Here is a 27,631-nt window from a genome sequence, read left to right as displayed (position 1 = left end):
GCAGGCGCGCCTGCGGAACCCGAGCGCTGCAGCTGCGGCGCAGGCCGGGCCGGTTTCCCCGGAGGACGCCGGGTCTTTGCTCTCGGCTCCCCGGTGCGGGTTTGAGTCTGAGAGGCGCTGCTTTTTCACTGTCTGGGCTCCTGGGGCTGCATATCCGGACCCCGTAGACATGTCAGGATTCAGCCCGGAGCTCATCGACTATCTGGAAGGGAAGATCTCCTTTGAGGAGTTCGAAAGGCGGAGAGAAGAGAGAAAAACCCGCGAGAAGAAAGTGAGGAGATGCTAGGCCCGGATGCCCCTCACTTTTTCACCCTCATACGCTTAGAAAAATGTGGGGGACCCACCTGCTTCTTCCCCTTGTTACCGAAACTCCAGTTCTTGTCTGTCATGCCTGTGCCAGGCTCCTCTTTAAAACATTTCCCCCACCAAAAAGCTTTTGTCTTGGTTGTAACCTCTTCTCTTTTTTCTTTTGCCAAATTTACTAATTTTTACTTGCAAGTAGCTTAACGCTGGTAGGTTAAAGGGGGAAGTGTGTGTGTGTGTGTGTGTGTGTGTGTGTGTGTGTGTGGCGGGAGGGTGTCGAATTTGGAGTTAAGAGTATCTGGTTCTAGCCTTAGCTTGGCCACTAAGACTTTTTGTGACTTTGGGTGGGCAACTCACCTCTCTTCTTTAGTTCTCAGTTTCTCTAGCTAAACTGAGGGATTTGAGCTCCCTTTTTTGAGGAGTCTCCCAATGGTGTGATGTAATCTTCCACAAAATAAGTGAATTTTCTTGTCTGATAACAAAATCTTCACTCATATTTTTTTCATACTTATGAAGAAATATTAGAATTTTCCCTATATATACTCGCTTATTTGAAGTCTGATGGAAGATAAAATTGCACTTTTTGAAATTAATTGGTGGATTCTTTCCTAATTCATGCGACTAATAGTGCCTTATTTCTTTTCACTTAAAAAACTAGGATACAATGTGTAGGTTAATGAAATCCTCAAGATATTTTTTAGAAATGACTGAGTCTAAAGGATGAGACCTAAGTACACTGAAATGCTTCGACAATATTCACATTTAGATTCCACATACTATATGTGTGGAAAGTCAAGTTTTATAGAAATAGGAAGTGAGGCAAATGCCCTATTCTCAACTGAAGAGAGCTAAATCTACATTAGTTTTTGGAATCATTTATCAATTTTCAATCACAGAGTCTTCAGGAAAAAGGAAAGTTATCAGCTGAAGAAAATCCAAATGACTCTGAAGTTCCATCATCATCAGGAATTGATTCTACCAAATCCCAGGAAAAAGATGCCAGTGAAGGTATGTTAAGATCATTTGTTACCTGCATTAAATTTTAAGAATAACTAATTTAGTGAAAATGTTATTTTTTCATTGCCGTGACATTCTGTTGTTGATTATCTGGTTTATTAGGAGCATAGTGCTTAGTATGCAACAGGTACTCAATACATACTTGTTGAGTTATTGAATATGGTGGTTGTTAGTCTTATGAGTTATTTTTGTGGAAAAATGTTTCAAATTGACATCAGTATTTGGGAACCTTTTTAGAGTTATTTTTTAAATTTCTTCTCTCAGTTGGTTACTAATTACTTCCAGACTATATTTCCGAAATTGTAATGAATTATATTCTTCTATACAAAGTGGCTTCCAAAACACTGCTTTAGCTATAGGAGATGAGGCAGAAATGTAAGAGTGGAAGCCCAGTTGTCTGCACAGATAGGACTGCACACACAACATAGGTATCTTGGTATGTTACCTCATTCCAGGATTCAGTCCTTAGCTCTGCCTGTCCAGGTATTAGATTTTGTTAGTGCATCCAGACTAATTAAACTCATCAGCACTTAACTGATGAATTAGTCTGGAGACATTAATTTCCAGTGATCTACGTACTATTTCTAATGATCAGAATACTATTAATAATTCATGTTATCCATTCCCCATATCAAATTTCCTGGGGTAATGAACTGTCAGTGAGAATGTAGCTTCCTATGTAGGGTCTGATTGAGAACTAAATTAAACTCTCTAGTCCTAGAAGGTAGAAAAGGCTGTTTTTCCATCTTTAAGCAAATAAGTCTTTACACAGAGAAAACAAACAGGCTTCATTCCTGCCTCCTTGGACTAAGTTGGGAAGAAATGGCAAAGAGGAGAGAAAATTAGGGTTACTGTTTCTTACCTTGCCCTGCACATGGGGTGGGAAAGCTACTGAAATTGTTTTAAGAACCTGTGGGTCTTTCCTTATCTGCTCAGGTCCTTCCTTATTTGCTCTTCCATCATCAGGTCCTTGGAGGTGCAGCCAAAGGTGCCTGCTAGTCCTCTTGCTTCAAGCTGCCCCTGACAGGTGGCTGTGAGGCCCTCCCAAAAAAGGGGGTAAATTGAAGCTAATTATAGCTCATCATGAGAGCAGTCAGGCACAGAAGGAATGGAGGCCTCAGCTCAAATAATTCCATCAGACTGCTTAACATGTTGCGTACGGTGGGGTTTAAATCCCTCGTGAAGATTCTCGTGATCCGTACACAACGTGTTAAGATATAAAACTCCCAATTTCCCAGGATGAAATTGTTTCAGAACTTTATCAACACCCTTGGTGAGCATGGGCATATATTCAGAGCAGAAGAGATTAGTTTTGAACAGGCTTACGCAAAGTCAGTTAATTAGATTATATGGCCATTGGCGTCATTTTCCTCCTGTACAATGTTGAATAACACTACTAAATTTTTGCTCTTAAGCACCTTTCCTGAACACCATGTAAATAGGACCTTATTTTAATTACAATTTCAGTTCATTGTTGTTGATATAAAAACTATTGTACAATTAATTTTTGTTTATTGACACTGTATACAGGAACCTTGCTAAGTTCATGTATTCTGACAGTTTGTGTGTAGATTCTTTTGGATCTTCTATGTACATAATCATATCTGTGAATAATGATAGTTTTATTTGTTCCTTACCATCTTTATCCTTTTATTTCTATTCCCTTATTACATTAGCTAGGACCGCCAGTAAAATGTTGAAAGGAGTGGTGATAGCAGGCATACTTGTCTCATTCCCAGTAACTGAATAATTCACCATTAACTGTATTTATGGGGAAAAGAAATTATATTCCTTATCAAATTAAAGATATTCCGCTGCATTTCTAGTTGACTAAGAATTTTTGTTAGGAATGTGTTGGGTTTTATCAAACACTTCTCTGTGTTTGTTGAGTTGGTCATATGATTTTTCCCCCCTTTTTTCCTGTGACTATAATAAATTATGTTGATTGATAGTGTTTTGTTTTACACATTTCTGTTCATATTTATTTTGGATGTTCAGAATTCTCGAAGATGATTCTTAAGACTTCATAATTTTAATTACTTATTTGTTGCTCAGAACATGTGGGTTTTTTTAAACTCTGTTCTTTCGTAAACATATTGACTATCTCTTTTATCCAGCATCTTCGGGGTTTGAGGTTTTCCACATAAGTGAATAAGCTTAAGAATTTTTTAACACAAAGATGCATGTATTTTTAAAATTTTAACTATTTTGTTAGAACTCTGTAAAATATGTTACATGTCTCTAAAAGAAAATTGGCTTCTAAACTTAACTTTTTTAGTCATTGAAGATTATCATTATGAACTAACAAAAATCATTGCACTGTAGTGGTGTCCTTAGACAGAAATGCAGTATATCGTTATTTTGTTACTGAAATAATAATAATACTATTTTAATATTAATAATATTAAGTTCTTACTACATGTTGGTCATTATTTTAAGTGCATATAAATAAAAACTTATCCTTAGAGTAGCACTATAACACAGACATTATTATTAACCCCTTTTTACAAATGAGGAAATTGAGGTACAGAAAACTACAATAATGTGCCCAAGGTCACACAGCTAGTGAGAGATGGAGAGGAACTTTGAAACCAGACAGCTTAGCTCTAGAGGCCTCACCTTTAACCACTATGCTGTACTACCTGGTTCTGGACCACTAGACTTATTTGATTCTTAGGTCTTCACCTTACAATTTTCAATTTTTTTTTCTTCTCTACTCTTAACTGTTTCTGTGTGTACTTCTGACTTCCTATTTAATTTTACCTGTATGTATATCTAGATGAGGATGTGTCAGTAATTCCTACAGAGTAAAATACATGGCTTTGTGAAAGCTTTCTTTTTTGGATTGTTTTTGGAAGTGTTCATTTGTTTCTTTTTTACTTTTGAGTTTGGTATTGCTGGGGTAGAAATTTATGTTCCAGAAAATACTGGGTTTTTTCTTTTCTTTTGACTACTGAGCATTCTAAATCTCCCCCTCCTCTCCCCCAATTTCAATGTGTCTTTCTTCAGGAGAAACGTCAGATGGAGTTAGTAAGTCAGTTCACAAAGTCTTTGCTTCCATGATTGGAGAGAATGAAGATGATGAGGAAGAAGAGGAAGAAGAGGAAGAGGAAGAAGAAACACCTGAGCAACCCACTGCAGGAGATGTGTTTGTATTGGAGATGGTCCTTAATCGTGAAACCAAGAAAATGATGAAAGTAAATTGTTACTTATTTTGGTATTAATAAAGAGAATGTAAAAATGTGACATTGAAAAAGAAATTGGGGGCAGCTGGTTAGCTCAGGTGGTTAGAGCGCGGTGCTCTTAACAACAAGGTTGCTGGTTCGATCCCCACATGGGCCACTCTGAGCTGCACCCTCCACAACTAGATTGAAATAATTACTTAACTTGGAGCTGATGGGTCCTGGACAAACACACTTAAATAAATAAAAAAATACATCTTTAAATTATACATATATTTGGAAAGAATTCAAACTGTAAGAAAGGAAATACTATGAGACAACTGTTACTGGTTTCTTATGTCTCATTTTAGAGATTTTTTAAAACTGTAAAACCTTAATTATTGAGATGTACTATAGTTTTTCTATTAAAAGGTCCATATTGTAACTTGATATTTTTTAACGTACTTCATTCTTAGTAGATAAATTTGAAAGGAGGAGGATCTTCAGTAGACTGCGTCATAATAAGTCTCCTGGCATATAAATTCATTTTGCAGCATCCAGTTGTACATTTGTTTTTATTCTAATTGGTAACTTACTAATTCCTGACTGCTTTGGTTTACTTTTTTTATATATTTTACTGTGCTTTAAACTCTCTACTATAGGAAATTTTCTCATTTTTCGTCTCAATTTTCTGAGGTGTGCCCCGTTTGGAGAATATCGTAGATTAATTTCTGTTTCCTATGATTGAGTTTTAGACTTTTTCTTGAAATATGGACTCTAATGTTAATGAGTCAGTTGGAATTGTAGCCATTTAGTCTTTAGTTCTGAATGTAGATCTAAAAGTTTTAAAGAAAAATTTCAGTTTCATTATGGTCTGTATAGCTGGAATTGAGATCTCAGACATTACTATATTTTAACCTAAATGTCATTTTAATTCTGTACAGGAAAAAAGGCCTCGGAGTAAACTTCCCAGAGCTCTGAGAGGTCTCATGGGGGAAGCCAACATTCGCTTTGCTCGGGGAGAACATGAAGAGGCAATATTGATGTGCATGGAAATCATAAGACAAGGTGCTTTCTGTTTTATTGACAGTTGCAGGTTAGCATTAGCAAAGGGGGATTTTCATGAGGGGGCATGATGTAGAATAGGGGTTTCCATGAAATTACATTTTGTTTAGAGAAGAGAATGCTTTAAAAATAATACAATTTAGTGCTTATTTTAGTGCTTATAAATTCCATTTAGTAGTTTGTATAATTCTGATAGAGTTATTTAAAGACTTTAAATATTAAAAATGACCCATAGTTTGAGCCATAGGATTGACATCAGCTCAAACCTCTTCCATCAACCAATAGAATTTGTTTTGTTTTTTTAAAATTTTTTATAGCTCCCCTGGCTTATGAGCCATTCTCTACTCTTGCCATGATCTATGAGGACCAAGGTGACATGGAGAAATCTCTGCAGTTTGAGTTGATTGCTGCACATTTAAATCCCAGTGACACTGAAGAATGGGTTAGATTGGCAGAAATGTCTCTGGAACAAGACAATATTAAGCAGGCTATTTTTTGCTACACAAAAGGTAATTAAAATGTTTTTCTCATTTGATAACATATTGCATAATAGGTTTTTTTGATAATGGTACTTGTCACTTTGGGGTGATGTTAACTGAAATATACTTATTCGTTATATTCTGTTATACCAGAGTTAAGTCTTTGGGGTTCCTCTGTTTTCATGTAAAATCAGCAACTTTACTTATATTGTGAGATAATGTAGCATAAAAGTAAGAAGAACAACAGTACTTTAATTTTCCTACTGAGGTCAGTGTCGGTTCTAAGCTGTTCCTTGAGGTTTAATATCAGACTAGAGTGATCAAATTAAGATTAATATGATTCAGTTTCTGTCTGGTTTTAGATCAAACCTTGTTGAGAATTCCAGTGAAGGTAGATATATTCCTGAATAACCCACTTGGTTTCATAGGAGAATTCGAGTGTTTGTTAAATTTTCTGAAGACAACATGGGTCACACCCAGGTACCACGAACCCCTTTTTATGATAAATCTTTTTTTTCTTTTTAGCTCTTAAATATGAACCTACTAATGTCCGTTATCTGTGGGAGCGATCAAGTCTTTACGAACAGATGGGAGATCATAAAATGGCAATGGATGGTTATAGGCGTATTTTAAACCTTTTGTCTCCATCTGATGGAGAACGATTTATGCAATTGGCTAGAGATATGGCAAAGTAAGTTCGGAGTGAAATGTGTACAAATGTTGTTATTAATCATCTTATTTTAGAAGTCAAAGCATATTTGAACTAGAATGCACTTTTTATTAAGGTTCAAGGAACTGTTTTGATTCCTGTGTTTGTGCTTAAATGTAGAACACAAAAAAAATTGTTTTTTTGTTTGTTTGTTTGTTTGAGTACTTTTTTGTTTCCAACTGAACTGTATGAGTGCTTAGAAAAATTTGTATATACAAATACCTTTCAAGTGCTCAGAAGCTGAAAAATAAATTATACTCTGAAAGGATGACTAGATTCTCAGGTTTCTATAACTTATGTGAAGTTAGGTACATTTGCAGTAATATTATTATAGACTATTGCAACTGTGCTGATGAAATGTTTGGGATCTGGGGTCTTCTGTAATCATTTTATCTTGAGCCAATACTAGAATAACATTTTAAGATGAAAAATTTTCTTTTTAGTTGGCACATGTGACTGACTTTGGTACATATTTTATTCTAAAATATTATGCCCAACTACATTTATTTCTCTGATATACTGTACAGCAAAACAAAGCAGGAAACATTTGACTAAGTAATGCCGTGCAGTATGCTTTCTATTCTAGAGATATCTGTTACCGTATTTCAGTCTAGAATTAACCATCTTGATATAGGTATCTTAGGGTTAACCCTATTAATTCCATGGCCATTGTCATGAAGATGCTTGGCTGTAAACACTGTGCTCCCTAGAATGGGTTATGTAGGATTACTGGAAGCATTTTAGGACATTTGTTGAGGCAAGGCAACCCTAAATTGATCCTTGATGTATATAATGAGCATTGAGGACAGGTTTTTCTGTTAATTAAATCTCTAGTTTTCATAGTGGTTAGCCCAGTGATCTTCTACTTTATGAACTATTAGATAGTAAATTTGTTTTCCACTTTATAATTTATAGTCTTATTATTGGGACAGGGTAGTGAGGGACAGTTCTGCCACTGCCACAGAAGTCTTTCCTATATGAAATTCTATTACTATAAATTCTGATTTATTGGGCTTTCTCTTTCCCTCCATAAATATTTATTGAATAAAAATTATGTGCCAGGCACTGTACAAGGTACCAGAAGATCCAGTATTGAATGAGTTTTAAAATTCCATGCCCAGTGGAGCTTACATTCTAGTTGGGGGAAGATAGGCAATGAGCAAATGAACAACTAAGTATTTAGTATGTTAGATGTTGATAAGTGATATGAAGAAAAATGATCCAGGGAAAGGGGGATAGGAAGTTGAGGAATAGAAGTGTGTCATTTTAAGTAGGGTGATTAGAGAAGGACTTAATTCCTATGTCATAGTCATACCGACCTGAAAGTGAACGGGGTATGGGAGCAGAGATCAGGGAAGAGTATCACTGGCAAAGGAAATGGTAAGTGCAAAGGAGTGCTCAAGAAACACCGTAGAAGTTGAAGGTTTAGGGAGCATAGCGGGAGTAATGTCAGGGGTCAGAGGAAAAGATCACTTGGCCCTTCTGGGCCACGGTAAGAGCTTTGGCTTTTACTCTGAATGAGTTGGTAAGCCATTGGAAGGTATTGAGTCGAAGTGTGACATAATCTGACTTAAGTTTTAAATGCATCAATTCTGGCTGCTTTTTTGAGAACAGATTAAGGAAAAGTAAGGGCAGGAGCAGGGAGAACAGTTAGGAAAGTATTGCAATACTCCATGGAAGGGATAATGATAGCTTAGATCAGGGTAAAGGCAGCAGGAGGTGGTGAGAAGTAATCAGATTCTAGATGTATTTTGAAGGCTGAGCTCTCAGTGTTTTCTGATATATTGGATGTGAGATGTGTTATGTGCATGTGTGTTTGAGAGAAGAGAAGAGAGGAGGAGAGATGGGAAGAATTCTGAGGACTAAACCCTGACGTACAACAGTGTTTAGAAGTCTGAAAGATGAGGAAGCAATAGGAAAGCTGAAAGGAAATGGGCAATGAAATAGGAGGAAATGAAAAGAACATAACATTCTAGAATATTGTTGAAGAAAGCACTTCAAAAAAAGAACAAAGACAACAACAGAAAAAGAAAGAAAGAAAGCATTTCCAGGATGATGGTCTGTGTGAAATAGTGTAGATAGATCGATCATGTAAAATGAGGATTGAGTGTTGGCATTGAAGACAGGCGGGGGCTTCTGGAGGATAGGCAACTCTGGAGAAATTTATAAAGGGAGCTGAGGAATGGGAAGGTAATTGGAATGGGTTGTAGGGGTAAGAGATAATTTCTAAGTTTGGAAAAATTGCAATATATTTGTATTTTGATAGGAATGATTCACAACTGAGGGACATGTTGAAGATTCATGAGAGAGGGGACTATTTGCTTGAGTGATATCCTTGAATAGATTGGATATCTATTCAATCTATTTGAGGGAATGGGATCTAGTTGGGAATCAGCTATATATAGGAGAGGGAGAAGATATGGCTGTGGGTATGGGTAATTCTTTGTAAAATAAGCAGGGTCATCAGGTGAGAGTGAGGATAGGAGAGTGTTGGAGATTTAGAGGATCACATGTAAAGTAGTGTCTAGGTCCTTGGGACCTTGCTACCTCACAGATTGGCAGCATTTGTATCACCTTGGAGCCTGTCACAGTTGTAGAAACTCAACCCTTCCCCAGCACCACTGGATCAGAATAAGCCATTATAAGATCCCTAGCTGATTTGCACATTCAAGTTTGAAAAGTACTGGACTAGGTAACTGTAACAAGATTGCTGCTCAGCACCATGGGCCCATTTGAGGCTAGTGGCCATTAATTTAGAATGAGTCCAGTCAGCATGGTCAGCTGGGTAGCTGGTCGTGAAGAATAGGCATATTTGAATTAACTAGGGCTGGAGTTTTATCAGATGATTTAGATAAAGGGAGAGAAGGGCAGGAGAATTGAGGAAGTAATTATAATGTTGGAGCATGGAGAAGGAGGCAAGTGAAAACAGGAAGGGTGCAGAGACAGTAAAAAAAGTGGTAGGATCAATGCCTTGTAGATCCTATTGAGGTAGAAGAGTTGTTGCTATTGCAGTACAGAGGGAATGAGCTGGAATAATATGAGGTAGCTCTAGGAGAGAGATGCTTGACATTGTGATGTTATATTGACATTGCACATTTTTCTCTGGATAAGCTCTGATTATGATTTTAAAGAAGAATTTCTTCTCTTTCCAAAATTTAAGAAAGTGAAAATCATAGTTAATAGCTAAAGGGCCTAAGCAAGGAAATGAATTTTATAATCTGAATTAAATAAGCACTCATCCATTTTGCCACTTAGTTTTTTTTTAAACAGCTTCCTATTTTTTAAATAGGAAGATTTTTTTAAATTAGTTTCAGGTGTACAAAACAATGTAATGGTTAGACATTTACACCTCTCACAAAGTGATAACCCTCTTTCCCCAATACCCCTCTGACGTCGTATATAGCTGTTACAATTCCATTGACTCTATTCCTTATGCTGTACTTCATATCCCATGGCTAGATATATATTAAATTATAGCTGACATTCAGTATCATTCAGCCTCTGCTTCAGGTGTACAGTACAGCGGTCAGGCATCTACGCCATCCATGAAGTGATCTCCCTAATAAGACAAGTGCCCATCTGACACCCTACAGAATTTTTACAACATTATTGATTGTATTGCCTAAACTGTCTTTCATATCTCCGTAGTAATATTGTGACTACCAATTTGTGCTTTTTAATCCCATCACCTTCCTACTTACTTTTTTAGGAGTTACTATGAAGCCAATGATGTTACTTCAGCTATTAACATAATTGAAGAAGCTTTCTCGAAACACCAGGGCCTAGTCTCCATGGAAGATGTTAACATAGCAGCTGAACTATACATTTCTAACAAACAATATGACAAAGCTTTGGAGGTAGGTACACTTATGTCTTTCTCTGTTAGGTTTTAAATACACTTCTGTGTTCTAAAAATTCTTACAAATTAACAATTCCTCATTTTAATTATATATATTAAATTACTTATGTACTAAATTATATATTTAATATTTATATATTTAAAGTCTGCATGGAAACATTTCTACATTCTATTGTAATTCCATATGAAATATAAAATGTAGTATCACATGATAAAAGCTATCATCATTATCACAGGTGTCAGCCATGTCTGTACTTCAGGGTAGCAGGACTCAGCAGCCAGACTAATTACTACAATTAAATTCTTAATCTGTTGATTAAGCATTAGTTAATATGATATAAAAATGTTAACATATCACAGTGCTTCCTTATTTTAAAGAGACTTACTATTGCTTTTTATAGCCCATTTATATGTTGTAAGGAATATTTGAATTAACTGTAGAAATCTTTGCATTATGAAAAAGTTTTTCACATATATCTATTGTATTATTTTCTCCCCCTCCCCCCATGCTTTTAGGTAATTACAGATTTTTCTGGAATCGTGTTAGAAAAAAAAACTGCAGAAGAAGGCACTTCGGAAGACAATAAAGGTTGTAGTTTTCCTCTGCAGAGGAAAGTGCATCTAATCCTGTCTTTTTATAGTGTAGTATTTTGAAATTGATAGTTAATGTTTTCATAACAGGTTTTCCCAAGAAGCATTTTTTCCTAAGAGAGATGTCGCATCTTTTTGTAATCTTTTAAAAAATTATTTTTCAGTCCCCTTTATTCCTCAATTTGTCCATTTGAAATGGTATTTCTCACTGACCCAGGGTCTTTTTAGTGCTATGTGAAAAAAGAATAGATTACTGAACAGTGTATTAAAGCAATTTATTTTTTAAAAAGGACTTAAAATGCTCTCTACTAATTTACTCAAACTTATGCATTGAAAAAATTCTACTTCAAACTTAAGCATGCACATAAAATGGTCCTTCAAACTTAAGCATAGTATTATTTTATTTCTTTTCAACCTCTTTGTAGTGAAGACTATCAGAGGCTTGAATTCAAGAAGAGAAAAGATAGAGTGTCATTTTTGTCTTTTTAGTTCTTTGTAGTTTTGATAGAAGGTGTGGGAATTTATGTAGGTTTTGGATAAGTAGGTAGGTGTAAGTACCTACCATGTTTCCCTGAAAATAAGACCTATCTGGACCATCAGCTTTAATGCATCTTTTGGAGCAAAAATTAATATAAGACCCGGTATTTATATAATATTATAATATAATATTATATCATAATAATGATATATTATGATATAATATATCATATCATATCATATTATATTTTATATTACACCCGGTCTTGTATTATATTAAAATAAGACTGGGTCTTGTATTAATTTTTGCTCCAAAAGATGTGTTAGAGCTGATGGTCCGGCTAGGTCTTATTTTCGGGGAAACACGATAGTACTAGAGTTGGCCAAATTAGAATTGACTATGGAATCATTTCCTTTGAATTAAGTAAATGAGATCTTACAAAGAAGATAGTTTACTCCATTTGCCCCACATTCTAAGCTTGCATATAGGAACTGCTGTTTGTCTGTCTGCTAATGCACAGCTGGGGAGAATGTTACCTGTACCATACCTGATGGAGTGCCGATAGATATCACAGTGAAGTTGATGGTCTGCCTTGTACATCTCAACATCCTTGAACCACTTAATGTAAGTGACATTAAGATCTGTACTTGAGATACTTCAGAACAAGTCCACAATGTTTTCTTTAGATGACAAGAAGTTGACCCCAGATTTCACATTTCTTAATAACCAGGAAGTTACCATAAGCATCTTTGTGTGAATGTCTTATAAAAGCTAAAAGTATTTTGGAACTGGGCTTGTAATACTTTGTTTTTCTTTTAAAATTAGAACAACCGAGGGATCAGAATTTGAGATTGGGCTTTTAGACAATTGGTAATTTCTCACAGCTAATTCTGTCTTGCCAATATCCGATGAAGTATTTGATTGAATAAAAAAATTAAGCATTTACTTTGCAGACGTTAGGATAACGTATTTAATAAAATATACAAATCCCTGCCCTGGTGGATTTTGTCCTAATGTGATTAGATAGATAATAAAATAATATGTAAAATATAGGATGTTCGTTGGTGATAAATGGTTTGGAGAAAAATCAAACAAGGAAGAATAGGGAACATTGGGAATGGGAGGAGTTGCAGTTTTAAATAGGGTGGTAAGGAAAGGTCTCCTTGAAAATGGGGCATTTGAATAATGACTTGAAGGGAGTAAGCCATGCTAATATCTGAGGGGAGAGCTTCCAGAAACACTGCAAACACAGAGGCCATGGTTATGTTTGACTTGTTAGAGAAAGAGCACAGAAGAGCAGTGTTGTCTTAGCTTCTGCCATGCCAGCCTTATAATATGGCTTCGAAAGGAATGTGTTGAATGAGTGAATAATGGCTGTATGAGTTCTTTTAATAGAGATACAAAAAACGAATAGAAAATTATTTAAAGCTGTTTTTATTAATTTTTAGGTTTGCCCCAGATTAACTGATATATATGTTAAAAGAGAAATAGACATAGCTGTGCACTTTTGTAATAAATATTTGACTTCAGGCTTTAATTTTGCGGTCTAGCCTCTTTTGACAACACTAGTGGAACAGAATCCTGAAGATATGGGAGACCTCTATTTAGATGTTGCTGAAGCTTTTCTGGATGTTGGTGAATACAATTCTGCACTTCCTCTCCTTAGCGCACTAGTCTGCTCTGAAAGATACAACCTTGCAGTAGTTTGGCTTCGGCATGCAGGTAATACTTTTTTGTGGGAGGGAGAAGTTTTAATCATATATTAGGAGACAGGAATTTTGTTTCACAGCATACTAATAATTATGATAAAATATTAATGTCTTGGAGAAAGTATTTCTGGTTTCAGAGTACTTTTTTGAAGTTTAGTGTGTTTTTTTTTTTAATTTTTTATTGGGAAATATTGGAGAACAGTGTGTTTCTCCAGGGCCCATCAGCTCCAAGTCATTGTCCATCAATCTAGTTGTGGAGGGCTCAGCTCGGCTCCACGTTCAGTCACTGTTTTCAATCTTAGTTGAGGGGGCGCAGCCCACCATCCCATGCGGGAATTGAACCTGCAACCTTGTTGTTGAGAGCTTCTGCTCTAACCAACTGAGACATCTGGCTGCCCCTGAAGTTTAGTATTTTTAATTGGTATGTCACTAAATGATTTATCCCTCACTAATGCTTTGGATGAATGATTCATTTAATAGTAGCAGAGTGAAGCAGGACTAATGTGTCCCTGTTAAAAATACCTTAAATACCTATCTTTTATCTGTCTTAACCATAGAGTCTGGTTTCTTGTAATAGATTGCCAGACTTGGGGTGCAATCTAATTTTTGAAGAGCTTTTATGGATTTATATTAAAAAGTATTTTCAGTATTCTTTGAGCTGAAAATATGACCAAGATTGGGTTTTATCTGTCATTTTATTTCTAAGTCTACAGTAGTCTGAAATAAATCATATAGAGTAGGAAAAATAGCTTAGAAAAACAACTACATTTCTTAAAGAAACATATGAAAGCCAAAAATATTCTAATAGGATTTCCTATTGAATCAACATAAAAGATGCATTAAAATTTGAATAGTCTTTAAAATACTACATGATGGCAGAAAGTTCTCTATAACTAGAGAAGCATTGATTGACATTTTGGGATATTTTGAGATGTATCACAGACAAAAAAATAGCAAAGAGAGCGCTTAATGATTAATATAACACTTTTAGTAAATATGAATACAAATGTAATATACCATCGTAAAAAGTTATATTATTTGTGGAATTTGACTTTTAATGACATGAACAGAGAATTGGAATTTTTATTGCCTTCCTAAGGCTGTGATATTGAACCTGCTCCTGTAACTAATAGTAGGTACTTTACAAATCCTGTGTAATTATGATCATGATGCTGGTAGACGCTGTTTCTATGTTGAGACTGTGTAGCTTGAGACGAGTGGAAGATAAAACCTTAGAATCATCTCAACATCATAAAGAAATTTGGGATCATGATATGAGAAACATCATTAGAGGAATTTAATGCTTAGGATAATAACAAAATATTTTTAAAAGTGAAAAATAAAAAAATATGAGAAATGTCACTGTGATGATCCATCCATATTTAGTAGTCTTCCCTTATTATCACAGTTTAACTTAAACATGATGGTCAGGAGAGATTTGAGAGAGCAATTGAGGCAAAAGCACCATTTTAGGAGATAATTGCAGTGAAAGATAAAAGTGATGAAAAGGGCCTAGATTTGTGTTATATCTATTAGGTTGGAGAGAAGAAATGCTTATAGCGATGTTTTCAAGTTCAATAATTGATTAGCATAAAGTTTGAGGAATAGGGCCCAATAACCTCACGTATAAGAATTTATCCCAAGGAAATAATTGAGTGAGGGGAAAAGAAATAGTTTATACTGGAGACACAAAACTCAGGAGCCTGGCAGGTAACAAAAATGAGTAAAGTGGGCAAGTGAGAGGACTGGGGAGGGTGAGAACTGGAGAGCCCTGTCTGAAGGATGCTGCTGTTTCTCAGATGTTCATGTGCCGTGTGGGCATGGGGGACCCACTGTTGCCAAGTGCAGATTTATCAAAAGAATCGAGTAATTTGGATTTCATAAAAATCCTAATTTTAGAAAATGTAGATAATTTATTGTTTTTAACAGCACTGTGACCAAACAAAACACATCTGTGGGTTAAATTGGTCTTCCAATTTGTGAATTCTGGCTCAGATACGTGAAGATATTTACTGAAGTATTATTTATTAGAATGAAAATTTAGAAATAACCTAAATGTCAAAAAATATGTTTAAGTAAACAATCTATTTAATTGGATATTATAACATTCAAAATGCCAATGAAGACATGGAAAAATGTTGAAAGCATAATGCTAAGTGAATCAAGCAGAACCTCAAATTGTATATATATGCTGATTACATCCTGATAGCAATTTGAGTTTAGTTAGGGGATTTAATAGAACAATCAATCAATAGATAGAAGTTAGAACCAACAGTTGTTATAAAGTACTGGAAATATACGTACATTTCTTATTATAATTCTTTTGATACTGCTATAATATGTCTGTAAAAATTGGATAAATAGTTATGGCAAGCTTACACATCTGCAGTTCATATTTATACTTTATTTTACCATCTTAGACTGTTTAAAGGCCTTAGGCTACATGGAACGTGCTGCTGAAAGCTATGGGAAAGTGGTTGATCTGGCCCCGCTCCATCTGGATGCAAGAATTTCACTTTCCACCCTTCAGCAGCAGCTGGGCCGTCCTGAGAAAGCTCTGGAAGCTCTTGAACCGATGTATGATCCAGACACTTTAGCACAGGATGCAAATGCGGCGCAGCAGGTAGGCCATGTATCCTAGAAGGAAGTTTCTGTCAGTGGATCACATTTTAAAACTTTCTCCTCAGTTAAGGATGTCTGTACAGTTTATATCCAAACGTTTTATTTTAGTGTATTAAATTCAATGTTTTTGAAAAATGATTTTGAGTGTTAAGTTTCAGCCACTCATTAGACATCATAAATTATAGTTTCTAAAAGATTGGATCTTAATTATAATGAATGACCATAAAACAAATGTTCTTAAACTTTGGTTTCTAAGATAAAACTTTTCTGTTGAAACAAAACAACTTACAGTAAAGGAATCCTGTCCCACTGATTATCATGTGCTTATTTATTTAGGAACTGAAGTTATTACTTCATCGTTCTACTCTGTTGTTTTCACAAGGCAAAATGTATGGTTATGTGGACTCCCTACTTACCATGTTAGCTATGTTTTTAAAGGTGGGTAATGATCTTTCTTTATATTAACGTCGTTGCTTTTTAAATGTTTAGAATTCGATTTAAACATAGATTGTAGCTATTTTGTAATTGTTTTACTCTATTAAACTCAAACTTTTTAAAGTAAAAATCAGATACAGACAAAAGGCTTAGAGATTAATGGTATGTTATTGAAAGTCTACATGAAAGTATGTAAATTTGACTGTAGATGAAGTGAAATAAAATCCTTGATAGTACATATTTAAGAAAGTGAGAGCCGTAGTTTTATGTTATTGGCCCTGCAGACACTAATATGTGTCAAAATTTTTCACTTTGCAAAAATGTTTTCCAGATTATGACATTCTTTCCTAGTCTAGCTTTTTTGCAGGGAGGTGGTTATGTATATGTGTGTGTGTGTGTATACGAGTATGTTATAAAATTGATGTGAATTGCCTTCTTTGTGAGTAGTGTAGTATAACCCAGATTCCTTTGATAAGAAAAAATCTCTATTCAATCTTTTTTAGATGTTCATATACACAGTAATTTGGTCTCTTTTTCCCTTATTTCAGAAGCTTTCAGGCACTACTGTGGTACTTGTGGCCCGTAGACTTTTCTAAAAAAGTTATATGACTAAAAAACCCTCAATTTATCTTTAATGTAGGTAGCAATGAATAGAGCCCAGGTCTGTTTGATATCCAGTTCCAAATCTGGAGAGAGGCATCTCTACCTTATTAAAGTGTCAAGAGACAAAATATCAGACAACAATGACCAAGAGACAGCAAATTGTGATGCAAAAGGTAACTACTTTTCATTTGCTTTATTACATAAAACTTGGCTGAGTTAGAAAAAAGACTCAGGAAATAATTAATACCTGACAGTAATCTAATTGAAACTATAGCCTTTTCAAGTGAAATGAAATTTTCTCATCTAAATCCTTCGAGTATAATAAAGTTGATATTTAAAAAAAGAAAAGAAAGGCCATATGTAAATAATTTTTACAAAATTAAGAGGAAAACATCTGCTTGGATCTTTTTGTGGAAAAAAACCAAAACTTTTAATTTGTGCTTTTAAGAAGAAATTACAGTGGTACCTTGGTTTTCGAACGTAATCCATGAGTTCTGAAATGTTCGAAAACAGCTGACAACTAGGCCTCAGGATCTTGCACTCAGCGGAAGCCGTGTGACATGTTTGACTTCTGAGTCGTGTTCGAAAACCGAAGCATTTACTTCCGGGTTTACGGCATTTATAAACCAAAATGTTGGTCAGTGGAGATGTTCGAAAACCGAAGTACCATTGTATATCTTATTTTAAGAAATTTGTGAAGATTAGATTACAGTACAGATTAACCTATCTGTTCAGTCACTTCAATTACATATATTCCATTCTCTGTTAAATTCAATTTTGACAAATGTAGCAGTAGTCATAGAAACTCTGGAAATAAGTTGATTTGATCCAGTCTCAAGTAATACGACTTTAAAAACCATTTGTTTTTAGTTAGAAAATCATCAAGTGTGCTTAGGTGAGGTTATTACTTAGAGAACTTTAGAAAAGACCTAGGCTATAAACTAGAGAGATCAATCTGGTAGAAAATTATTTCATTGTTAATTCAAGAGACATTTATTGTTTAATTACTACAGGCATGACAGTGTGCAATGGCTAGGGTTTTAGAATGCAGAAGAGCTGAATCTCTATTAGCATGATATAAGGATGTAAGATAGGAAAGGTGTGTGGGAAGAGTCAGAGGAAGGGAGTGAATGCTTAGCTGCTCAGTTCACTGATTCTGAGCTCATCCCAACAGCCTCTGCCTCTGCAGCTTGTATTTGGACTGTTTCATGAAGTCACATTTATTTCTATATCTGATCCTGTCTGTTTTCTTTTCAGTATGTCCTCATTTTAGCTCCATTGCTGGTTGTTCTTAGGCTCATAAGGTGTTTGCTGTTTTGCTTTGTTAGTTAATTTTACCACAGTGGGGATCGCATTATACCAGGACAGGATGAGCTAGGCATCTTTGCCGTTTCATATGTCTTTGTCCTCTGGTTTTTTTCCACTTAACATTTTCTCATGTTGCTCTATTCTCTTGATAGCTATTATAGTTAAGGAATTTGTAATATTCCATTGGATAGCAGTGCCATAATTTATTTAATCATTCTCTCATTATTTTTTGATATATGGTTGCTTCCAGTCGTTTTCTTTTATAAATAATACTGTTGTGAGCATCTTCATGCCTATGGTTTTATCTATATTTATGACTAGTTGTTTAGAAAAGATCCCAGAAGGAGAATTACTAGGTCAAAGATTGAAACATTTTTGTGGTTTTCAAGGGCTATAAAAGGGAGGCTTCTTACAGACAAATAAGAGAAGATTTTTGAAGGAAAAGAAATTTTGAGGCAGAGGAAAGAAAATTAAGGATATAAAAAAAGGACAAGCACAATATGAATCTCAAAGTTTGAAGTTTTTTGCTGAGCAAACATTTGAATGCCTTGTATGTGCAAAATCCGTATCTGACCTCAGTCATGGAAAGCACACTCATTCTGCCTGGAGGACCATATATCCCAGCTCTCACTGAGAAACACAAATGAGGTAGCTGGACTTTTTAGAGAACAAATCAGCAGTGAGAATCACCTGAAATTGCAGATTGTTAGGCAGGCAGAGCAGAGTGGGTGGTGTTGAAGGCGTGGAAACAGGCAACTACCCCCTTCTCGTCATTGTTAGAAGAGTGTTATTAGGACCATAGTTATTAAATTTAACCTTAAAATTTAACCTTGAAATCAATTATGTGAATTTTTCTTTCTAATACTGCTGTTTCTAGAAGTACAGTATCCTAACTGTTTTTCATTGGTCTCATTGTAGCAATATTTGCTGTACTCACGAGTGTTTTGACGAAAGATGACTGGTGGAACCTTCTGTTGAAGGCCATATATTCCTTATGTGACCTATCCCGATTTCAGGAGGCTGAGTTACTTGTGGATTCTTCATTGGAATATTATTCATTTTATGATGACAGACAAAAACGCAAAGAACTAGAATACTTTGGTCTCTCTGCTGCAATTCTGGACAAAAATTTCAGAAAGGCATACAACTATATCAGGTGATTTTCTAATAACTTATTTTAATTAGGTTCTCTGATAGAGTATGTATATTTACTTTTACTTTGTCTCTCTTGCTTAAGAATTAATGAAATGTTTTACTTTAGCTCTCCTGCTAGTTACTGGTTAATTCAGTTCATTGGTGATGCTCAGAGGTAATATATGAGAGCATGCATTCATATATTTAACCCCTTATGCCTTAATCTCCCCATGTATAAAATGGACATCATAATACGATTGCCTTATAGGATTATTGTGAGGGCTGAATGAGTTAGCATATATAAATCCTTTTAACAATGCCTGACACACATTATTATTCAGTGTTCATTGTATTGCAGCTGTAGTGGGCAGGGAGAAAAGGTAAAATTAAAAGCACTTGATTCTGTGTTTTGATCTAAATGTTTTGTTAAAAAGCAGAAACAAGCTGTAGAAATATTAACTACAAAGCAGAATTTTCTGGGAAAAATCTTTCACTGTATAATTGGTTTTGCTAAAAAAGGAAGAAACAATCTGTTCTTCTTTGGTGGGGGATAGTACATTTCAATGTTGATAGGACAGCACTGAAGGGTTTCATTCTTAGAAATCAGGAAGGTTTTCCTTTTACATTATTTTTTACCCCCATCCTCTTTCTGCAATTTTAGGGTAATGGTAATGGAAAATGTCAATAAACCCCAGCTCTGGAACATTTTCAATCAAGTTACCATGCACTCTCAAGATGTACGCCATCATCGCTTCTGTCTCCGTTTAATGCTGAAAAATCCAGACAGTCATGCCCTGTGTGTGTTAAATGGACACAATGCATTCGTGTCTGGTAGTTTTAAACACGCCCTTGGTAAGTTCTGGGACATGACTTTGTCAGGCAGGAACAGTGTGGTGCTTAAGAGCCTGGCCTCTGGATCGGAAAATGCCTGGGTTCAAACAGCAGCTCCAACATTGCAAATTATCTTACCTCCTTCTGCCTCAGTTGCTTTACCTCTGAAATTAAGATAATAATTGGACCTATCCTGTAGATATTGTGAAAATTAAGTGAGTTAATATAGAGTACTTAAAACAATGCCTGGCACATATAGTACGTGGCTATGTTAGCAATGACGATAATAATTATTTACTTTTCTTATGAAGCTTTGGTTTCAAAAGGCTGAAGTAGGTCTTATGATTCATTTTAAAGGTCAACCATTCTCCCTACTTAGGCTTGTTTATTTTTAAAATAATTTTTACTAATTATGGATGATTTCCTACCTGAATTTAATTTGCTATACAACAGAGGATTTAAGATTTGCTGATAGTTCATTCCTTTAGGAGAAAAGTCTTTATATCAAGATTTATTTACAGAGTGCTTACTAATTCTAATTAAACTCAGGGAAAATTCATTAATCATATAAAACAAAGTTCTGTAATAAGAAATCAGAAACAAACAAGTAGAAAAATACCTAACCAAATGTTTAAACTTAAAGTGAGGCATATGTTTCCTGCTGTCTAGAAGCTAGTGTTGCCAAGTTCACTTCTTTTGAATAAACTGTGATTTGGCTATTTTAATACTTTTGTATTTCTTTGTGTATGGGTGGTGTTTTTAGAATTGTTCAGCCAGTAACCTTGAACATCAGATGTTGACACTTTCCTCCACTGTATGTGCTTTTGAAATTATTTATATTACGAAAATATAAAATGGAGATTTATTTTTCTATATTTAGAAACTTATAGGTCAAAATAGAAAGTCCAAATGGCAATCTACCATCTATGCTGCTAAAGAGATTTTAGTTCCTTCTGGAATAGAAGCTTTTATCTATATATGGTAAATTATAGGTCATTCCTTTGTAAGAAAAAATACTTAAATTCCCCTATCTCATATGGGTAAGCTTTTGACATGAAATAGTTACGTATGCAGAATACATGGAATTCACAAAACTGCAAATTCTTATTTTATTATTACATACATTTAGCATTTCTGAGGAAAGACAGTAGCAGCTACTTTTGGGGAAATACCCATAATCTAAAAAACAAAACTGTTTTTCTTTTTTTACCTCCATGATCCATTACACTTGAATTTATAAGACAAATCAACTAATTTTACAAAAGAATTCAACAAAAAACACATCCAGTTTTTTAAATAGATTTAAGATCATAAGCCTTATGATCACAATTGATAAATTGCTTATTTTGGCAGTATTATTCTACAGGAAAATGACTTGCTGTGCCTAAAAGAATATTACTTTTAGTTATTCATATTTCATCTTCATGGTCAGGATACATTCATGGGTAAATCTTTCTAATTTTGTTGTATGTTATATATTATTTTAAATTTCAAATTTGCACCTGGTTGGTATTTTAGAATGTACACCTTGCATTTGTTAATATCAGTAATGTTTGTTTAGCCTTGAACTATATTTGAATAATTGTTGAGGAAATAAGGAACTATGTTCTTGTCACACCATCTGACATCGCTGTTTATTTTTCAGGCCAGTATGTACAAGCCTTTCGCTCCCGTCCCGATGAACCTCTCTATAACCTCTGTATAGGCCTAACCTTTATTCACATGGCATCTCAGAAGTATGTATTAAGGAGACATGCTCTTATTGTGCAGGTATTTCATTTGGATTTCTCATTACTTGATTATCTTTAAAAATAATACATTTGTTATCCTGCTTCAAAAGTAATACTGGCTTAGTACATGTGTTGGGAGTCCCCAATACGTATCCTTATGTTCAGCACTCAAGGACACGACACCTAGAATACTCCTGGCTAAGACTTATGCAGCCGTGTAGAAAGGGAACAAAGCCAGATCATAAGGGAAAAAGACTCAGGCAGAATCTCGGGGACTTGTGTGCAGGCTTCCTTATACAATGGACACTCTAAGCCCTCCAGCCTTGTAGGTCCTCAAGATTGATTTATTTTAAATTAGTTTTTTAAAATACAATAATATATATACAATAATAGATGAATATGTGAATGTGTGACTGTTTCCAAACATCATCACCAACAAATTGCTCTTTTAAAGTTTTCATGGTTCTTATATAGCAATTTGAGATTACCTTTTTGTTTTCTTGTTTACTTTTTATATAGTTTGTTTCCTGTAATAAGAATACACTCAAGCGATCAGAGATCTTGTTAACCACTGTATCATCAACACTTTTATTTTTATGATTGCAGTTTTTATGTTTATATGTTTGATGCATGTAGAAACATGTTTTTTTAAGTAGAGAAAGAGAGGAATTGTTGGTTGGCTTGAGTGGGATAGTAGGATTTAGTAAAGTATTTTTTAGTTTTTAAAAAAAAATTTTAAATTTAAAAAAGGTTAAAAGAATGCCTAAATTAAAATGATGATAATTGTTAAAACTGGGTATTGGGATTCATTATAATGTTCTTTTTACTTTTATATATTTAAAAATTTTTATAATAAAAAGTGAAAAACAAAACAAAACAAAAAACCCCAAACCTGAATTTTTCCTTTTCTTGGGTATTTACTGGTAATATTTTGTCCACATCTTCCTCTAAGCTTGTTTTTCCTCTTTAATGGATACTTTGCTGTATTAAGTAATATAGGATTATACAAATTAAACAAATATGTATTGAGCACCCACTGTACCATTACTGGGAACATGGCATTGAGTGAGCACACAGGCAGAATTCCTTGCCCTCATAAAACTTACATTCTGGTAAAAATTGACAGGAAAATTTTGTGGAATAACTTAGGCCTGGTAAGACAAAAATTTACGTGTAGCAGGTCCTTGAATAACATCATATCATTAAACGTTATTTCGTTATAACACTGATGAGATGCTGTAGGAATCTGACTCGTGTTTCTGTCAATTAGCTTACAGTAAAATTGGTTTTGTCATATGTCATTTTGCTTAAAGTTGCAGAACCTATCAATGACATGAAGTGAGGACTTACTGTATTTCAGAGTAATTTGGAAGCTAAATTTCAAGTCACTTTGATAGTTAAATAGTAGGTTTTAAATGGTTGGGGCTAGAGATGAAACAAGAGGTGATCAGTAGATGGGAATTTGTTGTACTAGTTTCTTGTGTATGTTAGACATTTTCCATTGAAAAAGGTTTTTAAAAAGTAAGTTTTGTTGTAAGTAGCGTGATTCTTAAATTGTTTTAATTTCTCATGAATCGATTTCTTCATGCTACAGGATTATAGTTTTCCTTTGCACTAATTAAAAAAACTAATTTCATATGTTTTACTATCTTTCCTACCTTTATATCATATTTTAAGAGTAAAACCTTACATTTCTTTACTTCTACCTTTAGTTATGATTATATAAACAGTATATACTTGAGCTCTTTAGTGAGTGATGTGATAAAAATGCTTGAAATGTCTCTTCTCTTTTCCATTTAAAGGTTTTTATTTGTCATTTTTTGTAGTTTTATATTTGATGGTTCAATCTAAGAAATAAGTGGATGCCTGTGTTACCTAGTTTTTTAATCACTGAATATTTGAATAGTCTTTCAATTGTCAGGGAGATTATCCTCCTCAACTTGTTAAAAATTTCTTAAAATACAGCAGATAACTCCTTTTATTGTATCAGAAGACGTACAAGTTCATTTGAGTTGCAACAATTCATCTGGTATTCCCGTTCCTTCTTTCTCAGATTTTTATCTTTAAATTTGTCATTTTAAAATATAAAGATTTGATATTTCTCTGAGATTAATAGTTTGTCTTCTATTACGTAACAGAACCATGTTTTTCAGTAGAGTAGAAGTCATGTTCACATACACAATGGGTTCTTTTATTATGCAGAAGTATGATTTGTTTATTGAACATAACTATTTTTGTCCCTAAAATACATTAATTCTAAAGAATTCATTAACTTTATTATTTATTTACTTATGAAGAACAATTGTTGCCATTTATTGTATAGTAGATCACCAGGGAATAATTGCATTTTAAATTCTATACTCACAAATTAGTAGATTTACTCTTAATTCTCAGTAACATATTTACTTATTTCTTAGGACACTTGCACCTTTGCTGTGGGTAACTTTCTGTGGATGATAAAAGTTGCAGCTGCATTAAAGGGGAAAGTGAAATTAAGGGAAGAGGCAGAGGAGCAAGTTGCTTTTGGGATGCTGTGACACACAGGGATCCTGCATTATTATTATAGCCGTGCTCTGAAATAGTCGTTTTCTCCATAAAACCTTGGAGTCAGAAGCTTTCAGGGGAACAAAAACCCAAGTTTTTTTGGGGTTAAGAGGTTATTAAGGTCTGAGAAGTACCATTTACCCAGAAAGATTAGGTATACTCAAGTGAGTTTGCTCCAGAGGATAAACCTTTCTAAATTAACATCATAAGGGCTCAGATTTTATATTCTGCTCAAGTTTTCAGACATGTATTTCAAACCAAAAAGTTTACTGGCTTCTAATGCAACAAAAGCCAATTTGAAACAATAAAAAAATATATCCTGTGTTCTTATAGATTATAGATTTTTGACAGCTAGTTGTAACATTTGACCTTGTTTTCGTAAATGTTTCTGTCCTTAGCTTAAAAAAAATCTTTCCTTTACATCTCTGGAAGAGCTCTTCACTATACTGTGATATGATACAACAGTAGAGACGCATGTTCTTTTCAGATGGGACCGTGTCTCTTTTTTTAATATTGGTATTTCCAGCACCTGGCACATATGGTGGTTCATATTTGCCAAGTGAGTGAAATACTGAATTGTTTATCTTTTTCTTTTGGTAGGGCTTCTCCTTTCTTAATCGATACCTCAGTCTGCGTGGGCCTTGCCAGGAATCTTTCTACAATTTGGGCCGTGGCCTTCACCAGCTGGGGCTGATTCATCTTGCAATCCATTATTATCAGAAGGCCCTGGAGCTCCCTCCACTTGTGGTAGAGGTATTGTATGAATTACTTTGAAAACTGAGGAGTCACTTCATTTCATATATACTCGTAGATAAGTGTCGTTAGTTCAGTGTTATGGTCCAGACAGGGAAATAATACCAGCTTATATATTAAAATGTGTTTTTCCCTTATTGAATGTATTAATGTAATTATGTTCAGCAACAAGTCAATCTTTGACATCTTGGCTTTATGACTAGGTCAGCAACCACGTGGACATACATGACTTGTGGTTATGACCATTTTAATTATCCTAAGATAGCCCCTGTAGTTTACAGGTATGAGCTGGTAGACATGAAACCTTAGTTTTGAGTAATATAGTAGTCATCGTTCATTTCCAAGTTCAAGTGTAATTAACATACTTCTTTCTAAAGATGAAAGACCAGTATTGATGTAATTTTTTTTGTTTCAAGATAATACAATATGGGGTAACGTTTAATTTCTGAAGAAAAGTATATGTTTTCATTGTTAAATTTTTAAAGTTACACTCATAATCCCCACACTCCCCCACAACTGTTTTCTAGTACCCTTGTTTAACTTTAGTTGTTAAGCAAATGAATATATACTTTTATAGTTACTCTAATGAAATACATACACTTTGGTGTTCTTTATTTCATAAATACCTTTACATGTTGCTCCTTAAGCTTTATAGGTATCATTTTTCATTGTTGCAGATGTTTTTTCTGTTAACCCCCAAATTTTGGGTAATAACACCCCTAGGGGAATCATAATCAATTTGGTGTCTGCCCTCCCAGACATATTTGGTACATGCCTTTCTGTTATATAGTACATGTATTTTGCCCCATCTGGTTGTTCGTGTTGTAATTTACTTATTTTTTTCCATTTTTTATGATGTCATAGCTATTAATCTTTCCTTTTATAGTTGCTATTTTTGCTATTATACTAAAAGGGCCTTTCCTATCGAAGATTTTGTTACCCTACTATATATTTTTCTTTTATGATTTCATTTTTTATTCTTAAATCCTTAATTCATCTGGAGTTTATTCTGCTGTGGCATGTGGGTCAGACTTTTTCCTTAACTTATTGGATAGACAATTTTAAACATTTGATAGATACAGTTGCTATAATGATTAACTGAATCAGCATAATCTGATAAAAATTTAGAATCAAGGTTGATGCATAATTTTATAATTTTTTTAGTATTATGAATTTTAATAACTTGAACACTTACGCTTATGATTTAAACTGTTTATTTGCGATAAAATTATCCTGGTTGTCAGTTTGAAATATAACTTATTTATGTATTTTCCCCTCTAGGGTATAGAAGTTGATCAGATCGACTTACGAAGAGATATTGCCTACAACTTATCTATCATTTATCAGGGCAGCGGGAATATTGCAATGGCACAAAAACTTTTGTATACCTATTGCTCTATATAGGGCACCTCGGCCGAAAAGGAGCACAGAGTAGCTGTTGTGCGTGGACCAGTGTTTTCTGTCTCAGGGCTTATTATTAGCCCCAAAATGGAAATGATAATTTCAGAATTATCTAACCGTGTATTTCATATTTGATATGTGATAATCATCTTTTTCTAGATGTGCAAAAATTACCATTCCTATAAGAATTTGTATATTGTTCTGTCATTTTCCTTTAGCATTTTTTAGTAAAATTGTCCCGAAAGCAGAAATGGACAGTAATAAGCTTTGAGTTAGCTTGGAGTCAAATACACTAATATTTCACTCATACCATTTATTCACCTGTGCATTTAATACGATATATTAAATACCTACTATATACCAGGCACAGTGATAGGTGCTAGGAATACAGTAGTAAGATATATGTGACCTCTCAATACAATTCCTTAAATGCAGGACTTGAGATATACTTATTTGTAAGAAATATGTGCTGCATTTCTACATCCATCGTCATTGTTGTCAGTCATGCATTTCTTAGTACCCTGTTACTATTGCATGGATAGTTTTTCAAATACATAGAAAATGATGTTGCTTATTAAAGGAAAGACAAACTGGGACTCTTTCTAATGTTAACACAATTATGTAATTCACTTAGCTCCTAACAGAATTATTTAAAATTGTTATGTGGTAGGAAGAGAAATAATTGAGTTACTTTTTTACTTTTCATCTGTATGTATCTTAACTATGTAGACTATGACCTGGGAAGCTGGACTTAATTCAAAATATCCTGCTCTGAGGCTAATTAAAAAATGCATTATTAGTGTTTGTCAATGGCTTTCTGACAAAAAAAAAGAAAAAAGAAAAAGAAAAGAGAGGACCATGTTCAATAACATGACCTGGATTCCATTTCAAGATCACTA

The 27,631-nt window shown here is 34.4% G+C and overlaps 1 protein-coding gene across 1 annotated transcript; it reads left to right on the top strand.

Moving 5' to 3' along the window:
• GTF3C3 (general transcription factor IIIC subunit 3) lies at positions 1–27,581 on the top strand. The gene is made up of 18 exons (XM_019741323.2): positions 1–271; positions 1,200–1,311; positions 4,330–4,517; positions 5,426–5,549; positions 5,864–6,055; positions 6,551–6,716; positions 10,444–10,591; positions 11,110–11,182; positions 12,183–12,286; positions 13,213–13,384; positions 15,792–15,994; positions 16,330–16,431; positions 17,069–17,204; positions 19,258–19,495; positions 20,135–20,325; positions 21,950–22,074; positions 25,179–25,331; positions 26,613–27,581. The coding sequence occupies exons 1-18, from the start codon at positions 170–172 to the stop codon at positions 26,733–26,735; spliced, it is 2,652 nt and encodes an 883-aa protein (XP_019596882.1). The 5' UTR covers positions 1–169; the 3' UTR covers positions 26,736–27,581.
• Positions 27,582–27,631: the final 50 nt, after the last annotated feature.

The sequence above is a fragment of the Rhinolophus sinicus genome, linkage group LG01 (assembly GCF_036562045.2).
Source record: "Rhinolophus sinicus isolate RSC01 linkage group LG01, ASM3656204v1, whole genome shotgun sequence".
Taxonomy (NCBI): domain Eukaryota; kingdom Metazoa; phylum Chordata; class Mammalia; order Chiroptera; family Rhinolophidae; genus Rhinolophus; species Rhinolophus sinicus.
The sequence above is the reverse complement of the archived record's forward strand: the minus strand, read 5'-3'. Positions and strand labels throughout refer to the sequence as shown.

Coding starts and splice junctions, on each gene's coding strand:
- GTF3C3 (XM_019741323.2), top strand. CDS start 170: ATGTCAGGATTCAGCCCGGAGCTCATCGACTATCTGGAAGGGAAGATC. Junction 15,995..16,329: donor ATGCAAATGCGGCGCAGCAG/GTAGGCCATGTA, acceptor TTATTTATTTAG/GAACTGAAGTTATTACTTCA. Junction 17,205..19,257: donor AGCAAATTGTGATGCAAAAG/GTAACTACTTTT, acceptor GTCTCATTGTAG/CAATATTTGCTGTACTCACG.